The sequence below is a fragment of the Phacochoerus africanus genome, chromosome 3 (assembly GCF_016906955.1).
Source record: "Phacochoerus africanus isolate WHEZ1 chromosome 3, ROS_Pafr_v1, whole genome shotgun sequence".
NCBI lineage: Eukaryota > Metazoa > Chordata > Mammalia > Artiodactyla > Suidae > Phacochoerus > Phacochoerus africanus.
Genome location: NC_062546.1, coordinates 30,677,358 through 30,693,429, shown reverse-complemented (window position 1 = coordinate 30,693,429; position 16,072 = coordinate 30,677,358). Strand labels below are relative to the sequence as shown.

Genomic DNA, 16,072 nt, shown 5'->3' with positions numbered 1-16,072 from the left:
TCATTAATTAGGAAGCCTGTAATTAGCCTGTCTCAGAAACAGGATCCTCCAGAGAGAGCCCCTCTCACCTGCCTTCCTTTCCCTCCCACCCAAGGATGAGCTCAGACTTGGGGGGATCTGGCCCCAGGGAATGAGGAGAGGGCAGGGCGAGCATAAACACCAGGGCAAATGAGATGCCGGAACACGCACTAGCGCATGAGGTGGCCTTGGCCGCTTGACCTGCTGTAAGGAAATGATGGAAATGATGGCAAGTGCCTCACCCCCACCGAAAGTTTCCTTGACTCAAGACACTGGTGGTTAGGCTTGGGTGGCCTGGCTTCGACTAGCTTAGTCTGTTTAATGCCTGTAAATCTGTGGTTTGCTCGGCTCGGTCTTGGGGTGATGGGAGCCAAACCACCAATTCAGCAGGCAAATTGCCTTTTCACATCATGTGTGGTGTCACTCAGCGGCTCTTCTTCAAAGCCCCCTTTTATCCTCCTGTCTACCTCCCACAGTCCTTTTGGCACCTGCTCCCAAACATCTTTCCAAGGCTCCCTGGAAACATCTATTCCAAACCTTAGTCTCCACCCCTTTCTCTGGACTTCACGCACTGTGACTATTTTATTTTATTTTTTTCTTTTTAGGGCCGCACCTGCGGCATATGGAAGTTTCCCAGGCTAGGGGTTGAATTGGAGCTGCAGCTGCCGGTCTACACCACAGCCGCAGAACACTGGATCCGAGACACATCTGCAACCAGTGGTGCAGCTTGCAGCTAGGCCAAATCCATAACCCACTGAGTGAGGCCAGGGGTCCAACCCGCATCCTCACAGACCCTGTGTCAAGTTCTCGACCCACTGAGTCACAACAGGAAATCTCTGATTTTCTCTTTTCTTTCTTTCTTCCTTTCTTTCTTTCTTTTTTTTTGTCTTTTTTTTGCTATTTCTTGGGCCGCTCCCGCAGCATATGGAGGTTCCCAGGCCAGGGGTCTAATCGGAGCTGTAGCTGCCGGCCTACACCAGAGCCACAGCAACGCGGGATCTGAGCCGAGTCTGCAACCTACACCACAGCTCATGGCAACGCCGGATCGTTAACCCACTGAGCAAGGGCAGGGACCGAACCCGCAACCTCATGGTTCCTAGTCGGATTCGTTAACCACTGCGCCACGACGGGAACTCCTCTTTTTTCTTTTCATTTCTTTTTTTTTTTTTTAAATCTCTTGTCTTTCTAGGGCCGCACCCATGGCACATGGAGGTTCCCAGGCCAAGGGTCCAATCAGAGCTGTAGCTGCTGGCCTACACCACAGCCACAGCAATGACCTATACCACAATGAACCGAATCAGTGACCTACACCACAGTTCACGGCAATGCCGGATCCTTAACCCACTGAGTGAGGCCAGGGATCGAACCCGCCTCCTCATGGATGCTAGTCAGTTTTGTTAACTGCTGAGCCAGGATGGAAACTTCCCACCCTGATACTCTTTTAAGGCCCTGGATATGGACTGAGGGAGTTTTATTTAGATGCCTAAGGGCATTGTTTTAAGAAAATGATGGGCAGGTAGGATTGGCCAGAAAGTGGCAGAAGACAGTGAAACAAGTGGGGGGTTTTTTTGTTTGTTTTTTAGGGTTTGTTTGTTTGTTTTGTCATCTTAGGGCTGCACCCACAGCATATGGAGGTTCCCAGGCTAGTGGTCGAATTGGAGCTGTAGCCACTGGTCTACACCATGGCCACAGCAACAGGGGATCTGAACCTCATCTGTGACCTACACCACAGTCTGCTGAGCCATGATGGGAACTCCTGCCGGAGTCCAGCTCCAGCGGCCAGGGATGTGCACCCTGTCAAGCTGGGAGCCGTGCTGTCAGAAAGGAATCCGACTGAAGGCAAAGTCCAGGGAACTCTGGAGAAAGGAATCTGCCTTATAACAAAGTCCAGGAGATTCTGAAGAAGGCTCTGCAAAACAGCACATCCACCAGGACTTGAAACCCCCACCAGGCATTAGAGACCAGGGCCTGGAGGTACATACCTTTGGCTTCTGTTTTTTTGTTTTTAATGATTGATCCATGCCTTGCTTACTGTGCCTTAACTCTGTGTTCTTTTTGCCTTCAGAAAGAAATTTATTATTCTCTAATTAAGCTTCAACCTATTTTTGTTTGTTAGCTTTTAGTTTATCTTTGGAGCTATGGCTCCATGCTGTCTACTTCCAAAATAACAGCTTCTGGGGAGGTTTCTGTTTTTTCATATGATGATCTGAGATAATACTGGCATGCTTTATTTAGGCAGCACAGTTATTTGGTTTTTACAATATAGTTTGTAGGCATTAGGAATTGATGATTATTATTACTTTATTGTATAAGTATACAAATCTATTATAAGGTTGGGAGTTAAAGTAAGATTGTTACTAGGTAGTAAATAGACATTTGTGTTAAAGGACAGTGAGGTGTATGTGACATTTACCCGGTTGTTTGTGACCCGTATGTGCCTCTAGCTTTCTGCTTGTTTACTCTTTAATGGGTTTAGGGTGTACTTTCCCCAACCCAGGTGCCTTTTTCTATCTTTACACTTAATCTGTAACCCTGGCACAGTTATGAGACATTGATCTTTTTTGCTGATGTACGTTTTAAGTTTTTGCCCTATATAAGCTGCTGCTGTTCACCAATAAGTTTGAGGCTGCTTGAGCACTACTCGGGAGTGTGTGCATCTCTGTTATTCCTGCGCCTGCCGCCCCTCCTCTTCAGGAAATCTCCTGACCGCCAGGGCAGGAGCCGGGCACTGTCGGGGATGGACGGTGTCGGCGAATGCACACGGATACAGCCTCGTTGTCTCTTTTTCAGAGCGCTGGACTGCTTGAATTTTATTGGCATAGATGTTTATATAGACAGTTTTTAATTACACCACAATGTTAAAAGTATACCTGAAGGTTAAGTTCTAAAGGTTAACTTTTAGATTATGTTTTCTGATCACAGGGTACGGTAGTTATGCATTACGTTCTAAGATCTTTAATTAAAACTAAGATCAATAAGCCCCAAACATCATGAGTACAATAGATCATGCGGAAAAAAACATCATGTGAAAGTAAGAAGATTTAGTACAGAGCATCATGTGGTTAGCTAACAGTTAAAAAGGCTACAGACATAAGGATTTGGCATTCACAAATTTTGTTTTTAGATTAATGCTTATCTTCAAAGCATCATGGCAGGAAGACAGTATGAGAAAATATAAATCAACTTAGCTAGCTGTCACGTAAAAGCTTCTAAAATCAAGGACAAAACTCATAGCTAGGTTTCTTTTGATCATGAATAATATATGTCCAACTTCTATGAACCTCATTAAAATCCTAACTCTAAAGTTTACTGTATAACTAGTTAGTAGATAAACACTATGTTTTTAATTAAATTGGATTTGAATAGGGGAAAGTCCATCAGGATGAAATTCTTATTATATTATTTTTGTAATTTTGTTAAAGCACAAATCACCACAGGAAAATAAGAATGGAAAATAAGAATAATAAGCAAATAATCAGGAAAGACTGAGGAAAAACTGAATAGCAAGTAAAACAACAGGAAAGACTAGGTCATCCGAGAAACAACCCATGTTCTCCAGTGCAAACATGGAAATTGTTTTCCCGGGAAAGCCCCAATTCTTCCCCATCAATGTCAACATGAGAGTCGTGTAATCTAAGGGCTGCCCTTGGTTTTTCACCGTTCAGGCAGGCTTTTATCCTGACCAGAAGCCCACCTTCGGCTTGTACCATTCAGGCGAGCTCCCTTCCTTGGCTAGGAACCTGCCTTCGGGTTTTTCTGCCGTCAGGCAAGGTCCCTTCCTCGAGTCCCTGTATTTCCTCGGCTCCCCGCAAACTCCAAAACAGGTCTTTATATTCTGCTTTGGACCTGGTGTCCTAGGGCAGGAGATGATGAAGCAGCTGAATCCTTGGAGCCAAGTGCCGACGGAGGGTAGGGCTCAGCAGACTCACTGTCCAGACCCAGAAAGGAAAAAGCCTGGCCCTGGCCGTTAGAGGATGAGACCCAGAAGCTGACATGCCACTCAGAACCTGTGCATGGGGGCTGTGGCCTGGAGCACCCTGCCTAGCTCTCCCGTGGCCGCTGGAGGCATCCTCTTCCAGGAGGCTGTGCCCAGGTGGATGGCACCTCAGAGATGCAAAGGTGCCTGCGTGGTGGCTATCGGGGGACAGGCTGTCAGGTGCACAGGCAGAACCTGGAGGGCCCGGCTGTGTTCCTGTCCCTGGAATGGGGGAGAGAACAAAGCTGTAGGAAGAGATCAGGCCCCTCCCACCCCCAGGCTGTAAATCCTGCTGCAGAACTCCAAACCTGAACCCAGGCTTCAGGTCATTGTCATGGTGGGAGGACAGAATATGCCTCATTTAAAATTTTATTGGCTTGGTGTTCCCGTCGTGGCTCAGTGGAAATGAATCTGACTAGTATGCATGAGGACAAAGTTTGCATCCCTGGCCTTGCTCAGTAGGTTAAGGATCCGGCATTGCCGTGAGCTGTGGTGTGGGTCACACATGCGGCTCGGACCCTGCGTTACTTTGGCTGTGGTGTAGGCTGGCGGCTGTAGCTCCGATTCGACCCCTAGCCTGGGAACCTCCATATGCCTCAGGTGTGGCCCTAAGAAGACAAATAAATGAATGAATGAATGAATAAAATTTTGTTGGCTTGACTTAAAACTTTTATATATTTAGTCATATTTTACCCCAGGTCCCCAAAAAGGGGGGTTGATACTTTAAAGAAATTACTGTGGAAAATTTCATACACATACAAAAATACAGATTAGAATAATCAATTCTCATGTATCCATCACCCAGTTTCAATAGTTCTCACTTCCTGGCAAGTTTTGTTTCTTCTTTACTTACCCTTCCCTGTCCTGTTATTATTATTTTTGTTTTGTCTTTTTTTTTTTTTAGGGCCGCACCTGCGGCATATGGAGGTTCCCAGGCTAGGGGTCTAGTCAGAGCTGTTGCTGCCAGCCTATGCCAGAGCCACAGCAACGCCGGATCCTTAACCCACTGAATGAGGCCAGGGATCGAACACACAACCTCATCGTTCCTAGTTGGATTTGTTTCCACCGCGCCATGATGGGAACTCCCCCCCCACCCCCACCCCCGTCATGTTATTTTGAAGCCAGTTAGGGCGGCATCGGATTAACAACATTTATTTATTTATTTATTTATTTACTTACTTACTTACTGAGCTTTTTAGGGCCACACCTGTGGCATATGGAAGTTCCCTGGCGAGGGGTCGAATTGGAGCTGCAGCTGCTGGTTTACGCCACAGCGACAGCAACACCAGATCCAAGCTGAATCTATGACCTAAGCCACACCTCCTGGCAATGCTGGATCCTTACTTAACCCACTGAGCCAGGCCAGGGAACGAACAGCATCCTCATGGATACTAGTCAGGTTCACTACCGCCGAGCCACATCAGGAGCTCCAGATTAACAACTTTAGGATATGACAGTGAGAGCTCCCAGAGTTCCCTCCTCCCTACAAAATTGTAAATCACAACCTGGGATAACCCCATCGAAGCCTGGAAAGACACAGGGGTGGGGTCCCCTCAGGGTGCTCAGGTGTTGGGATGCTGGGCTGCGATCCTGCTCCTGCCAGCTGTGGCACTTCAGGAAATTGCTTGATCCCTTTGTGCTTCAGTTTCCGCGTCAATAAAATAGTGATACACATATCTCTGGACATTGCCGCGTAGCTTCTAGTGTAGGGCTGGGAACACCCTGCAGCCTGCAGTAAGTGTCAGCCACCCTCCATCATCTCTGTTAATGCATCTTCCCTCTTTAGTGAAGAAGAACATGTTTTTCCTCCCTGAGAAGAAAGAGGCTCAGGGGAAGGGACCCATTTTGTGGCTGCCTCCCTTGCCATGAGGAAGGTGCCAAAAGGGAGGAAGGAATTCCCCCGTGACATCCCTGAACCCCAAGCCAGGCATAGCACAGCCACCTCCAACCTTGACCCCTCATAAGTTACAAATGTGCTGGTGGTTTAGTTAGTGGGTTTCCAGGCTGTGGGTGGGGCTGATGTTTCAATCCCAGGTCTGCTGTTTATTACCTGCGCCTCCTAGGACAAGTTACCCAGCCTCTCTGACCCCTAGTGTCCTGTCTACCAATGGAGATAAAAATTACTTCCTTCTGGAGTTCCCGCTGTGGGGCAGTGGGCTAAAGATCCAGCATTCTGTGCTGCTTGGATTCCATCCCTGGCCAGGAATTTCCATATGCTCGGGGTACTGCCCCCCCCAAAAAAAAAAAAATTTACTTCTTCCTTCCTAGGGTTTAATGAGGATTCAAGAAGAAAAGATATGTAAAAGGCTGCGAACAGTTCAGCCAGGTTCTCAGGGCTGTGGAAGTCTGTTGTCTGCGGTCCAACATGCCTGTATATCCTGTGTCAGGTCCCTGAGCTCAGCTCCCCTCTCAGCCTTCGCTCCCCCAACTACAGGCACAGAGGATGCACCTGGCACTGTCCTGCGTCGTGACCTTGCTGCCCGCGCGTGCCCGCTTGGCTGCTCTCCACCTGCGCCTCGCCGGGCCGCCGAGCGTGCGGTTTTCCGCCTGAAGCTCGGGGCAGAGGCCGCAGCGAGACATCCCCAGGGAGCCGCCCGCCAGCGAGCCGTGCGCCCCGGCAGCGGCGCTCAATTTGCGTTCGACCCCTCCGGTCCCCGAGGCCCACGAAGCTTCCTGTCACTCCCAACTGCGTTTCTGCTCCCCCGGGCCCGCAGCCTTTCTTGCCTGTTGTCTGGCTGCTGCGTGGGGGCAGGGCACGGGGCCCTCCCCTGGTTCCCCCGCAGCCCAGCAAAGGGGCCAGCGCGCTGGCCCCTGGAGCAGAGGCCATTGTCCGCAGCGGTGCGCCAGCCTGGCCGCGGGCCCTGGAGCTGGAGCCTGGAGTCCCCAGCTGTGACCCCACCCTACTGGCGTCTACAGGGCTTTTAATAGGGAAAAAGAGTTTTATCAAAAATATTTTTGCAGGAGTTCCCGTCGTGGCTCAGTGGTTAACGAATCCGACTAGGAACCATGAGGTTGAGGGTTCCATCCCTGGCCTTGTTCAGTGGGTTAAGGATCTGGCGTTGCGGTCAGCTGTGGTGTAGGTCGCAGAGGTGGCTCGAATCCCGAGTTGCTGTGGCTCTGGGCTTAGGTCAGCGGCCACAGCTCCAGCGGCTACAGCTCCGATTGAACCCCTAGCCTGGAAACCCCCATATGCCACAGGAGCAGACCTAAAAAAAAAGACCAAAATATATATATATAGTTTTGCAAGTTTATATGGCTTTTTTTTTTTGTCTTTTTGCCATTTCTTGGGCCGCTCCTGCGGCATATGGAGGTTCCCAGGCTAGGGGTTGAATCGCAGCTATAGCCGCTGGCCTATGCCAGAGCCACAGCAGCGCGGTATCCGAGCCGAGTCTGCGACCTACACCACAGCTCACGGCAACGCCGGATCGTTAACCCACTGAGCAAGGGCAGGGACCGAACCCGCAACCTCATGGTTCCTAGTCGGATTCGTTAACCACTGCGCCACCACAGGAACTCCCTATATGGCTTTTTATTTAAGTTATTTTTGTAAGTAAGAAATTTTCTTTTTTTTTTTCTGTCTTTTTTCTATTTCTTGGGCCGCTCCCACGGCATGTGGAGGTTCCTAGGCTAGGGGTCAAATCGGAGCTGTAGCCACCGGCCTATTCCAGAGCCACAGCAACGCGGGATCCAAGCCAGCGTCTGCAACCTACACCACAGCTCATGGCAACGCTGGATGCTGGATCGTTAACCCACTGAGCAAGGGCAGGGACTGAACCTGCAACCTCATGGTTCCTAGTCGGATTTGTTAACCACTGCGCCAAGACCAGAACTCCAGAAATTTTCTAACTTCTCATTTCTGATTTCTTTTAAGCTTAAGGAACCCCCTTTAGCGAGCTGATAAATATTCATATTCAGCTCCCTCCTGTCTGATGAGATGAAAGCTTTTTTTCCCTTTTTCTTACTCCTGGTGCAGACCCAAGGCAGTTTCGTACTAAGGCCCAGCATTCTTCTTGTCCCTGCTTAGCATGCCCTCTTTTTTTTTTTTTTTTTTTTAAGTGATAGGCAAGAAATGGATTTATTAATACAGGACGATAGTGAGAGATACAACACACCCTCTTTGCTTCAATTCCATCAGCAGTTCTTGGGCTCCTACAACTTCGCTCAATTTCGTTCACCTCTGCATAGGTCACGTGTGTGTCCACACCGCCCAGGGGTCTCCAGTCGGACTAATAGGAAGCAGATGAGATAAGATGCTATCTACTGGCAGCTGGCAGCTGACTTGTTTGAAAATGAGACCATTCATGTTGGAGGGTAGCAGGGATGTTGTATGGCACAGGCACCGGGTTGACCCCAAGAAAAGAAGAACAAGGAACAGGAATTGGGGGACAGTGAGGGGACTGTTCTCAGAAAAGATTGTCTATAGGAACCATGAGGTTGCAGGTTCGATCCCTGGCCTCGCTCAGTGGGTTAAGGATCTGGCATTGCTGTGAGCTGTGGTGTAGGTTGAAGACGCGGCTCAGATCTGGCATTGCTATGGCTGTGGTGTAGGCCAGCAGCTACAGCTCTGATTGGACCCCTAGCCTGGGAACCTCCATATGCCACAGGAGTGGCCCTAGAAAAGGCAAAAAGACAAAAAAGAAAGAAGGAAGGAAGGAAGGAAAGAAAGGAAGAAAGGAAGAGAAGGAAGGAAGGAAGGAAGGAAGGAAGGAAGGAAGGAAGGAAGGAAGGAAGAAAGAAAGAGAAAGAAAGAAAGAAAGAAAGAAAGAAAGAAAGAAAGAAAGAAAGAAAGAAAGAAAGAAAGAAAGAAAGAAAGAAAAAGAAATGGTCTAGGGAGTTCCCGTTGTCTCGCAGCGGAAACGAATCTGACTAGTATCCATGAAGATCCAAGTTCGATCTCGTGGCCTTGCTCAGTGGGTTGGGGATCTGGCGTTGTGGTGAACTGTGGTGTGGGTTGCAGACTTGGCTCGGATCCTGCATTGCTGTGGTTGGGATGTAGGCCAGCAGCTTCGACTCCGATTTGACCCTTAGCCTGGGAGCTTCCATATGCCCCGGGTACGGCCCTAAAAGCAAAAAAAAAAAAAAAAAAAAGAGAGAGAAGAGAAAAGAAAAGAAAAGATGGCCTAAGCGTAAGAAGGTACTTAACATTCTGCGATTTGGGGTTTAATCTGAAGGCTTGCAACTCTTTGTTAGGTAAAGATTTCAGAAAACCCCAACCCTTTATAGCAACTTCCTCTGATTCCTGTAAGACCTCAGTGAGCTAGGACATGGGGTCAGTACATTTAGAAGCTTGGCAACAGGTGTGACTTACCCAAGGTCACACAGTGCTCCCTGGAGAACTAAGGCCGGTACCTGGCGCTCCCCTCCCTCCCATCCTTCATTCCATAACTTATTGTAGCCCCACTATACCAGGAGTGGGGCTACAGTATAGGACACAAAGATGGAATCTTTTCTGCTCTGGGGCTTTCATTCTAGAGGGAGTACAACCATACACAGAAAAAAAGGATAAACAAACAAACTGAAAATTTTAGTAGGTGCTTTTAAATTCATCAGCATAGGAGTTCCCAACGTGGCACAGCGGAAACAAATCTGACTAGGAACCATGAGGTTGTGGGTTCGATCCCTGGCCTCACTCAGTGGGTTAAGGAGCCGGCATTGCCATGAGCTGTGGTGTAGGTCACAGACACAGCTCAGATCTGGCGTTGCTGTGGCTGTGGCATAGGCTGGCAGCTGTAGGTCCGATTAGACCCCTTAGCCTGGGAACCTCTATATGCTGCAGGTGTGGCCCTAAAAAAAAGACAAAAAATAAAAATAAAATAAATTCATCAACATATACCAAGTTAGCAAATAATTGAGGTATGGGTGAGGAACGCTCCAGGTGCAAACTCAGAGAAGGCTCCTCTTGGGAGATGACACTGGAAAGCAGTCAGGGGAATCCGAGCCTTTTAGGACAAGGAAGCAGCAGGCTCTGAAATTCCAAAGCAGGGGTGGACAAAGGCAGATCATTTGAGACCGATTTTAGAGGTAGGACTAACATTGAGGGAAAGCAATGGACCAAAGTGAGTCCCAGGATCTGGGAGGACCAGCTCCCTGGATGGTGGTGTGAACTGCAGAGCTGGAGAGTCCTGGGAATGACCAAGGAAGCAGCTCAGAATCAGGAGCTGAGTCTGACCATGTTCAGTTGGAAAGGCCTATTGAACATCCAGGGAGAGGTGCCACTGGGTAGTTGTAACTGCAAGTCTGGCACTTGGGGGAGAGGCATTTGGGAATCATTAGTTTGTAGAAGGGTTATACCATTATGGCATTAGAAGTAATTACCTAAGAAGGAGTTCCCATTGCGGCTCAGCAGAAACAAACCTGACTGGGATCCATGAGGATGCGGGTTCGATCCCTGGCTTCGTTCAGTGTGTTAAGGATCAGTGCTATTGCGGTGACTTGTAGTGTTGTTTGCAGATGCAGCTCGGATCTGGAGTTGCTGTGCCTGTGGTGTAGGGCGGCAGCTACAGCTCCAATTTGACCTCTAGCCTGGAACACATGCTGCACGTGTGGGCCTAAAAAAGCAATAAGTAAATAATTAAAAATAAATAAAAAGAAATGCAGCCCGTCAACACAGTAATGGGACTTTTTCCAGCCAATATATTTTCCAAGAAGGGAGGTATTAGCACTTATGTAGAAGTGGGGTTGGAGGTCTTCAGAGGGGCCCTGGTGTGGGGAGCCAGTCTTAGCATGATGATTCGGGGAGACCCTGCTGGTCAGGACACAGCTTGTCCCAGAGCCTGAGCCCTTCACTGCCTGTAGCCCCTTCAGTTTTCAGTCGGCAGCTCAAACCTAAAGTGCAGAGAGGGTACGGTGCTGGGCCAAGGCCACACAGCTGGACCAAAGCCAGGCCTCTGGCTTCCCCGCCTCTGCCTGCCCCACAGCCCCAAGTCTCAGGAGGGCAAAGTCCAGACCAAGTTTATTTCTAGGCCATGAAAGGAATGAAATGTTTCCTCCTGTTAACTCAGAAGCTACTCTCCCTGGAAAAATCTTTTCAGGTCTTGGTAATAATGATATAGGAGTTCCCACTGTGTCTCAGTGGTAACGAACCTGAGTAGTATCTGTGAGGACGCGAGTTCGATCCCTGGCCTTGCTCAGGGGGTTAGGATCTGGCGTTGCTGTGAGTTGTGGTGTAGGTCGCAGACACGGCTGCGATCTGTTGTTGCTGTGGCCGTGGCATAAGTTGGCAGCTGCCGCTCTGATTTGATTCCCTAGCCTGGGGACTTTCTTATGCCTTGGGGGAAGCCCTAAAAAAGAAAAAACAAAAAATAGCCAATAATAAATAGCCAAGACATGGAAAGAATCTAAATGTCTATCGACAGAAGAGTGGATAAAGAAGATGTGGCACATATACACAATGGAATATTACTCAGCCATCAAAAGGAAAGAAATAACGGCATTTGCAGCAACACGAATGGACCTAGAAATTATCATGCTAAGTGAAGTCATTCAGACAATGAGACACCAACATCAAATGCTATCACTGACATGTGGAATCTAAAAAAAGGACACAATGAACTTCTTTGGAGAACAGATACTGACTCACAGACTTTGAAAAACTTATGGTTTCCAAAGGAGATAGGTTGGGGGTGGGGGGGTGGGAGGATGCACTGAGGGTTTGGGATGGAAATGCTATAAAATTTGGTTGTGATGATTGTTGAACGCCTATAAATGTAATAAAACTCATTGAGTAATTTAAAAAATTTAAAAAAAATAACAATAATAATACAGTACTATTATTAACTTTATGGTGGTATGGGCACTTTTCCAAAGCTCTCATATATTATATTATCTCAGTCCTCAGGACAACCCTGTGATGTGGGTGCTAGAATTGTCCCTGCTTCCCACTGGAGAAAAATGTGGCACAGAGAGGTCAGCGACAGACCCAAGTCGTGACATTTCAAGCAGCAGAGGCCAGATTCCACCAGGCCACTGGGCTCCTGCATCCTCAAAGCCCACCACCCCCGGGACCCAGGACCCGGCAAGGCACTTGGTGGGCAGGAGGCAGCTAGAGCTTCCTGGCAGCACCCTGGAGAGGGTGCCAAGATCCTGGGGGCTGGCAAGCTGGGGGCTGTGCAGGGTGAGAGGTGCAGGGTGACTAGTTTGGGTCCAAGGACCAGAGGGCCACTTGCGCAGCTCAGAGTCACAAACCAAAGGCTGCTTTCTCAGGCTGGACCCATTTGCTGTGGCCCCTCCTCTCCTCTAGCCCCAAAGCCCCCCAGCATCCCCCCCCACACACACCTGAGCTGGTACCTGCCAGGGTCCTCGTCGGGGCAGGAACTGAGGTAAGCTGGCTGTCAGTTTCTCCCTTGACCTTTGAACCTTTCCGGGTCTGGATTTCCTCTTTCCTCCATAGATGTTCCTTCTACCCTATGTTCCTCTCTGGGAGGGGAATAATGGGGATCTGCCAAGAAGCTGTCCTCAAGGTAAGCCGTCCCTGAGTCACTGGACCCTGCTCTGGGTGTGTGTGGGCAGAGGAGCACCCCCCAACTCCCTTCCAGGAGCCGTCCCCCTCCTCCCAAGAGACAGGTCCCAGTTTCATGTTGGTCCCTTGCCTCCAGCGACACAGGGTTATGGGCAGCGCTTTCTTTTCTGGTTAAGAGGGCACAAAGGCATCTGTCTGCAGCACGTCGGGTGTGTGCCGTTCTTGGTCACTCGTCCTTTCATAGGGCTAACCCTCCTGATGGGGTCCAGCCCACCGACTGTTCCCTGCCCACCACTCCTGGGCTGGGGCCTGGCCTGCTCCTTACACAGCAGCCCCCACCCTCTTCTCTGGGGTGTGTGCGGGGGGCACCATTGAGCCCCAGCCTCTCCTGGGCACCAGAATGCTTGGAGATGGTTTCCAGGTGCCCCCCCCACACCCCATCTATCCCTCTCCCTGAGCCCAGAAAGTTCGAAATCACAATTGTGGCAGCTCCTGTCACATCTTGACCACACCACTGCTGATGACAGCCCCGAGGCCAGCACCCCTCCCCCACTGTCCCCTGCACAGACAGGCCCACGTGCGTCCCCAGATGCCTGAATCACTGCTGACGACTGGGGACCTGGCAGCTGTGGGCTCCTGGGGAGCCACTGGGGAGGGGGGGGGTGGCAACCACGTCACCTCCGAGGGGACACCTGTGGACATAAATAGGCAGCTGGCGAAGGCAGCGCAGCACAGTCGGCAGAGCAGCCCTGCACACTGTGCCCACCTGAGCCAGGATGCCTGACGCCACTCTGCCCGCCTGCTTCCTCGGCCTGCTGGCCCTCACCTCCGCTTGCTACTTCCAGAACTGCCCGAAGGGAGGCAAGAGGGCCATGTCCGACTTGGAGCTGAGACAGGTAAGAACCGTGGCCCATCTCAGGGCTGCCGGGCAGGGCCAGAGGACCAGGGATGGCACCACAGGGCGGGGACTAGGAAGGGAAGTCTTCGGCGAGGCAGGCTTTAGGGGACATGCCCAGCTTAAGGGAGGCCTCGCATGGCGAGGCAGAGGGGACCAGGCTGTTGGGTGGACTAGGACAGGCTGCAGGGCTTTCTAGACACTGTCCCCATCCAGACAAGGATGCAGGGAAGACCGATGTTTCCGCAGGATCTGGCCTTGGGGCTGGATCAGGGAGAACTGGGCTGTGAAGCCTCGTCTGTGCCCGTGGGGGCCTCTCCCCCAGGACCGGCTGGAGTTTCCGAGGCCTCTGCCCAGCCTCAAGTCTCTCCAGCTTACAGGCCGCTGCCTGCACACACAAGCTGGCCATTACCCTGAACTTGCCCAAGTGGGAAGTGCCCCCAGGCATCCTGTAAGGAAGTTCAGTGGGGTACCTAGCCCAAATCTCTCAAGCTGCAAGTCCAGTTGATTCCCTCGTATTCCATCTTCAGCAGAGCTGAAGGAAATTCAATCCCCAAGCCCAATGCTGCCATGGCCACGGTAGCCAACTTTGAGCTGATGAACAAACTAGGGTGGGTAGGTGGGCAGGCCTGACGGAGGACCTCTCCCTCTGCTTGGTGCCTCATGCCCTCCTCCCCCTGCCACCCCCACAGTCAGTCTGTGCAGGTGAGCAGAGGCCAGGGCCCCAGTGAGGCCCACTGGCTTGAGAAGCAGAGCAAGGCAAGAGATGGAACAGGACAAGGGGGGAGGACCTGGGAGTCGCCTGGGATGGGGGTGGGGTGCAGGGGCCTCCCTGCGGCGGGCAGGGCAGTGTTAGGGAGTTTGAGCAAGGAGGGCAGGAGAGGAAGGTCTGTCTGCACTAAGGGGAGGGCAGTGGGCAGCTGAGTGAAGCGCGCACACCAGGAGCTGCCAGGAAAGAGTGGGGGATCCTTCCTGCAACGAAGCGGGAGGATGCTGAGGGCTGTCACTGAAAACCGAGCGAATCAGTAGCTTTTGACTGCCCGCCTTCGACCGCTTTCGGGGCCCAAACAGCGCCAGAGAGACCCGATCCCCCAGCCCTCCCCTGCCCGGCTCAGCCCCTCGCCCCGCAGGGTCTCCCGCCCCAGCCCGGTCCCCTCCCCGACCCCGGCTCACCCCTGCCCTTCCGCCAGTGCCTCCCCTGCGGCCCCGGGGGCAAAGGCCGCTGCTTCGGGCCCAGCATCTGCTGCGGGGATGAGCTGGGCTGCTTCGTGGGCACAGCCGAGGCGCTGCGCTGCCAGGAGGAGAACTACCTGCCGTCTCCCTGCCAGTCCGGCCAGAAGCCGTGCGGGAGCGGGGGCCGCTGTGCCGCCGCCGGCATCTGCTGCAACGACGGTAAGCGGCCGGGGCCTGGGCGGGTGGGGCGCCGGGTCAGCTGGGGGCCGGGGATGGGGTGGGGTGGGGGGCGGTCTGGATCTGGGTCTGTCTGGGTCTGGGTCTGGGGAGGAACTGGTGGTCTGGGCACCCAACTGCGCTCCCGCGCCGCGCGCTGAGTCCGTGCTCTCCGCAGAGAGCTGCGTGACCGAGCCCGAGTGCCGGGAGGGCGCCAGCTTTCTCCGCCGCGCCCGCGCCAGCGACCGGAGCAACGCGACCCTGCTGGACGGGCCGAGCGGGGCTCTGCTGCTGCGGCTGGTGCAACTGGCGGGGGCGCCCGAGCCCGCGGAGCCCGCCCAGCCCGGCGTCTACTGAGCCTTCCAGACCGCCCCACCCCACCCCGCTCTCGCAGCACGAAAAATAAACGGTTTTAAAGGCACTGACTAGCGTGCGTCTCTGTCTCTGCGGCTGGGGAGGGGAGAGGACGGGAGGGTGGGGACCAGTTCCCAGACCCGAGGTTGTGGGCAAATCCACCCCAGAAAAGGGACAAATCCTGTAGGGGAAGCGATCTGGGACCAGCACAGTTCTAGATACTCCTGTGGCGGCAGACGGGGCGACCTGGGGGGCAAGGAGGGGAAGGGCCAGTGCCGGGGAGTGGCTGTGGAAGGGCTGGGCTGGGGATTTGGTAGACGGATGGAAATAAAGGCAGAGACGGGGAAAGACGTTGGTGGACCAGACTGCAAGAGAGAGAGACAGTACAAGGATGGAGAGAGAGAGAGAGAATGAGAGTCAGAGAGAAGAGTGGAGGGGCAATATGCCAAGGGTGACCTGGAGTTCCCGTCCCTATTTACATCCTGAGACTGGAGTTCCTGTCCTGGCTTAGCGGTAAAGAACCTGATGAGTATCCATGAGGATGCAGGTTGGATTCCCAGCCTTGCTCAGTGGGTTACCATCTGTGGTTGCTATAAACTGTGGTGTAGGTCGAAGGCGCAGCTCGGAGCCCAAGTTGCTGTTGCTGTGGCTGTGGGGTAGTCTGGCAGCTGCAGCTCTGATTCCACCCCTAGCCTGGGAACCTCCATATTCCTTGGATGAGAAAAAGCAAAATAAATAATAAAATAATGGCGTTCCCATCGTGGGTCTGTGGTAAACAAACCTGACTAGTATCCATGAGGATGCAGGTTCGATCCCCGGCCTTGCTCAGTGGGTTAGGGATCCAGTGTTGCCATGAGCTGTGGGGTACGTCACACACATGGCTCGGATCCTGAGTTGCCGTGGTTGCAGTGCAGGTTGGCAGCTAAAGCTCGATTGGACCCCTAGCCTGGGAACTTCCAAATGCCGGGGGCGCAGCCCTAAA

The 16,072-nt window shown here is 52.0% G+C and overlaps 1 protein-coding gene across 1 annotated transcript; it reads left to right on the top strand.

Moving 5' to 3' along the window:
* Positions 1–13,165: 13,165 nt before the first annotated feature.
* On the top strand, positions 13,166–15,157 carry AVP (arginine vasopressin). The gene is made up of 3 exons (XM_047770351.1): positions 13,166–13,348; positions 14,538–14,739; positions 14,915–15,157. The coding sequence occupies exons 1-3, from the start codon at positions 13,229–13,231 to the stop codon at positions 15,091–15,093; spliced, it is 501 nt and encodes a 166-aa protein (XP_047626307.1). The 5' UTR covers positions 13,166–13,228; the 3' UTR covers positions 15,094–15,157.
* Positions 15,158–16,072: the final 915 nt, after the last annotated feature.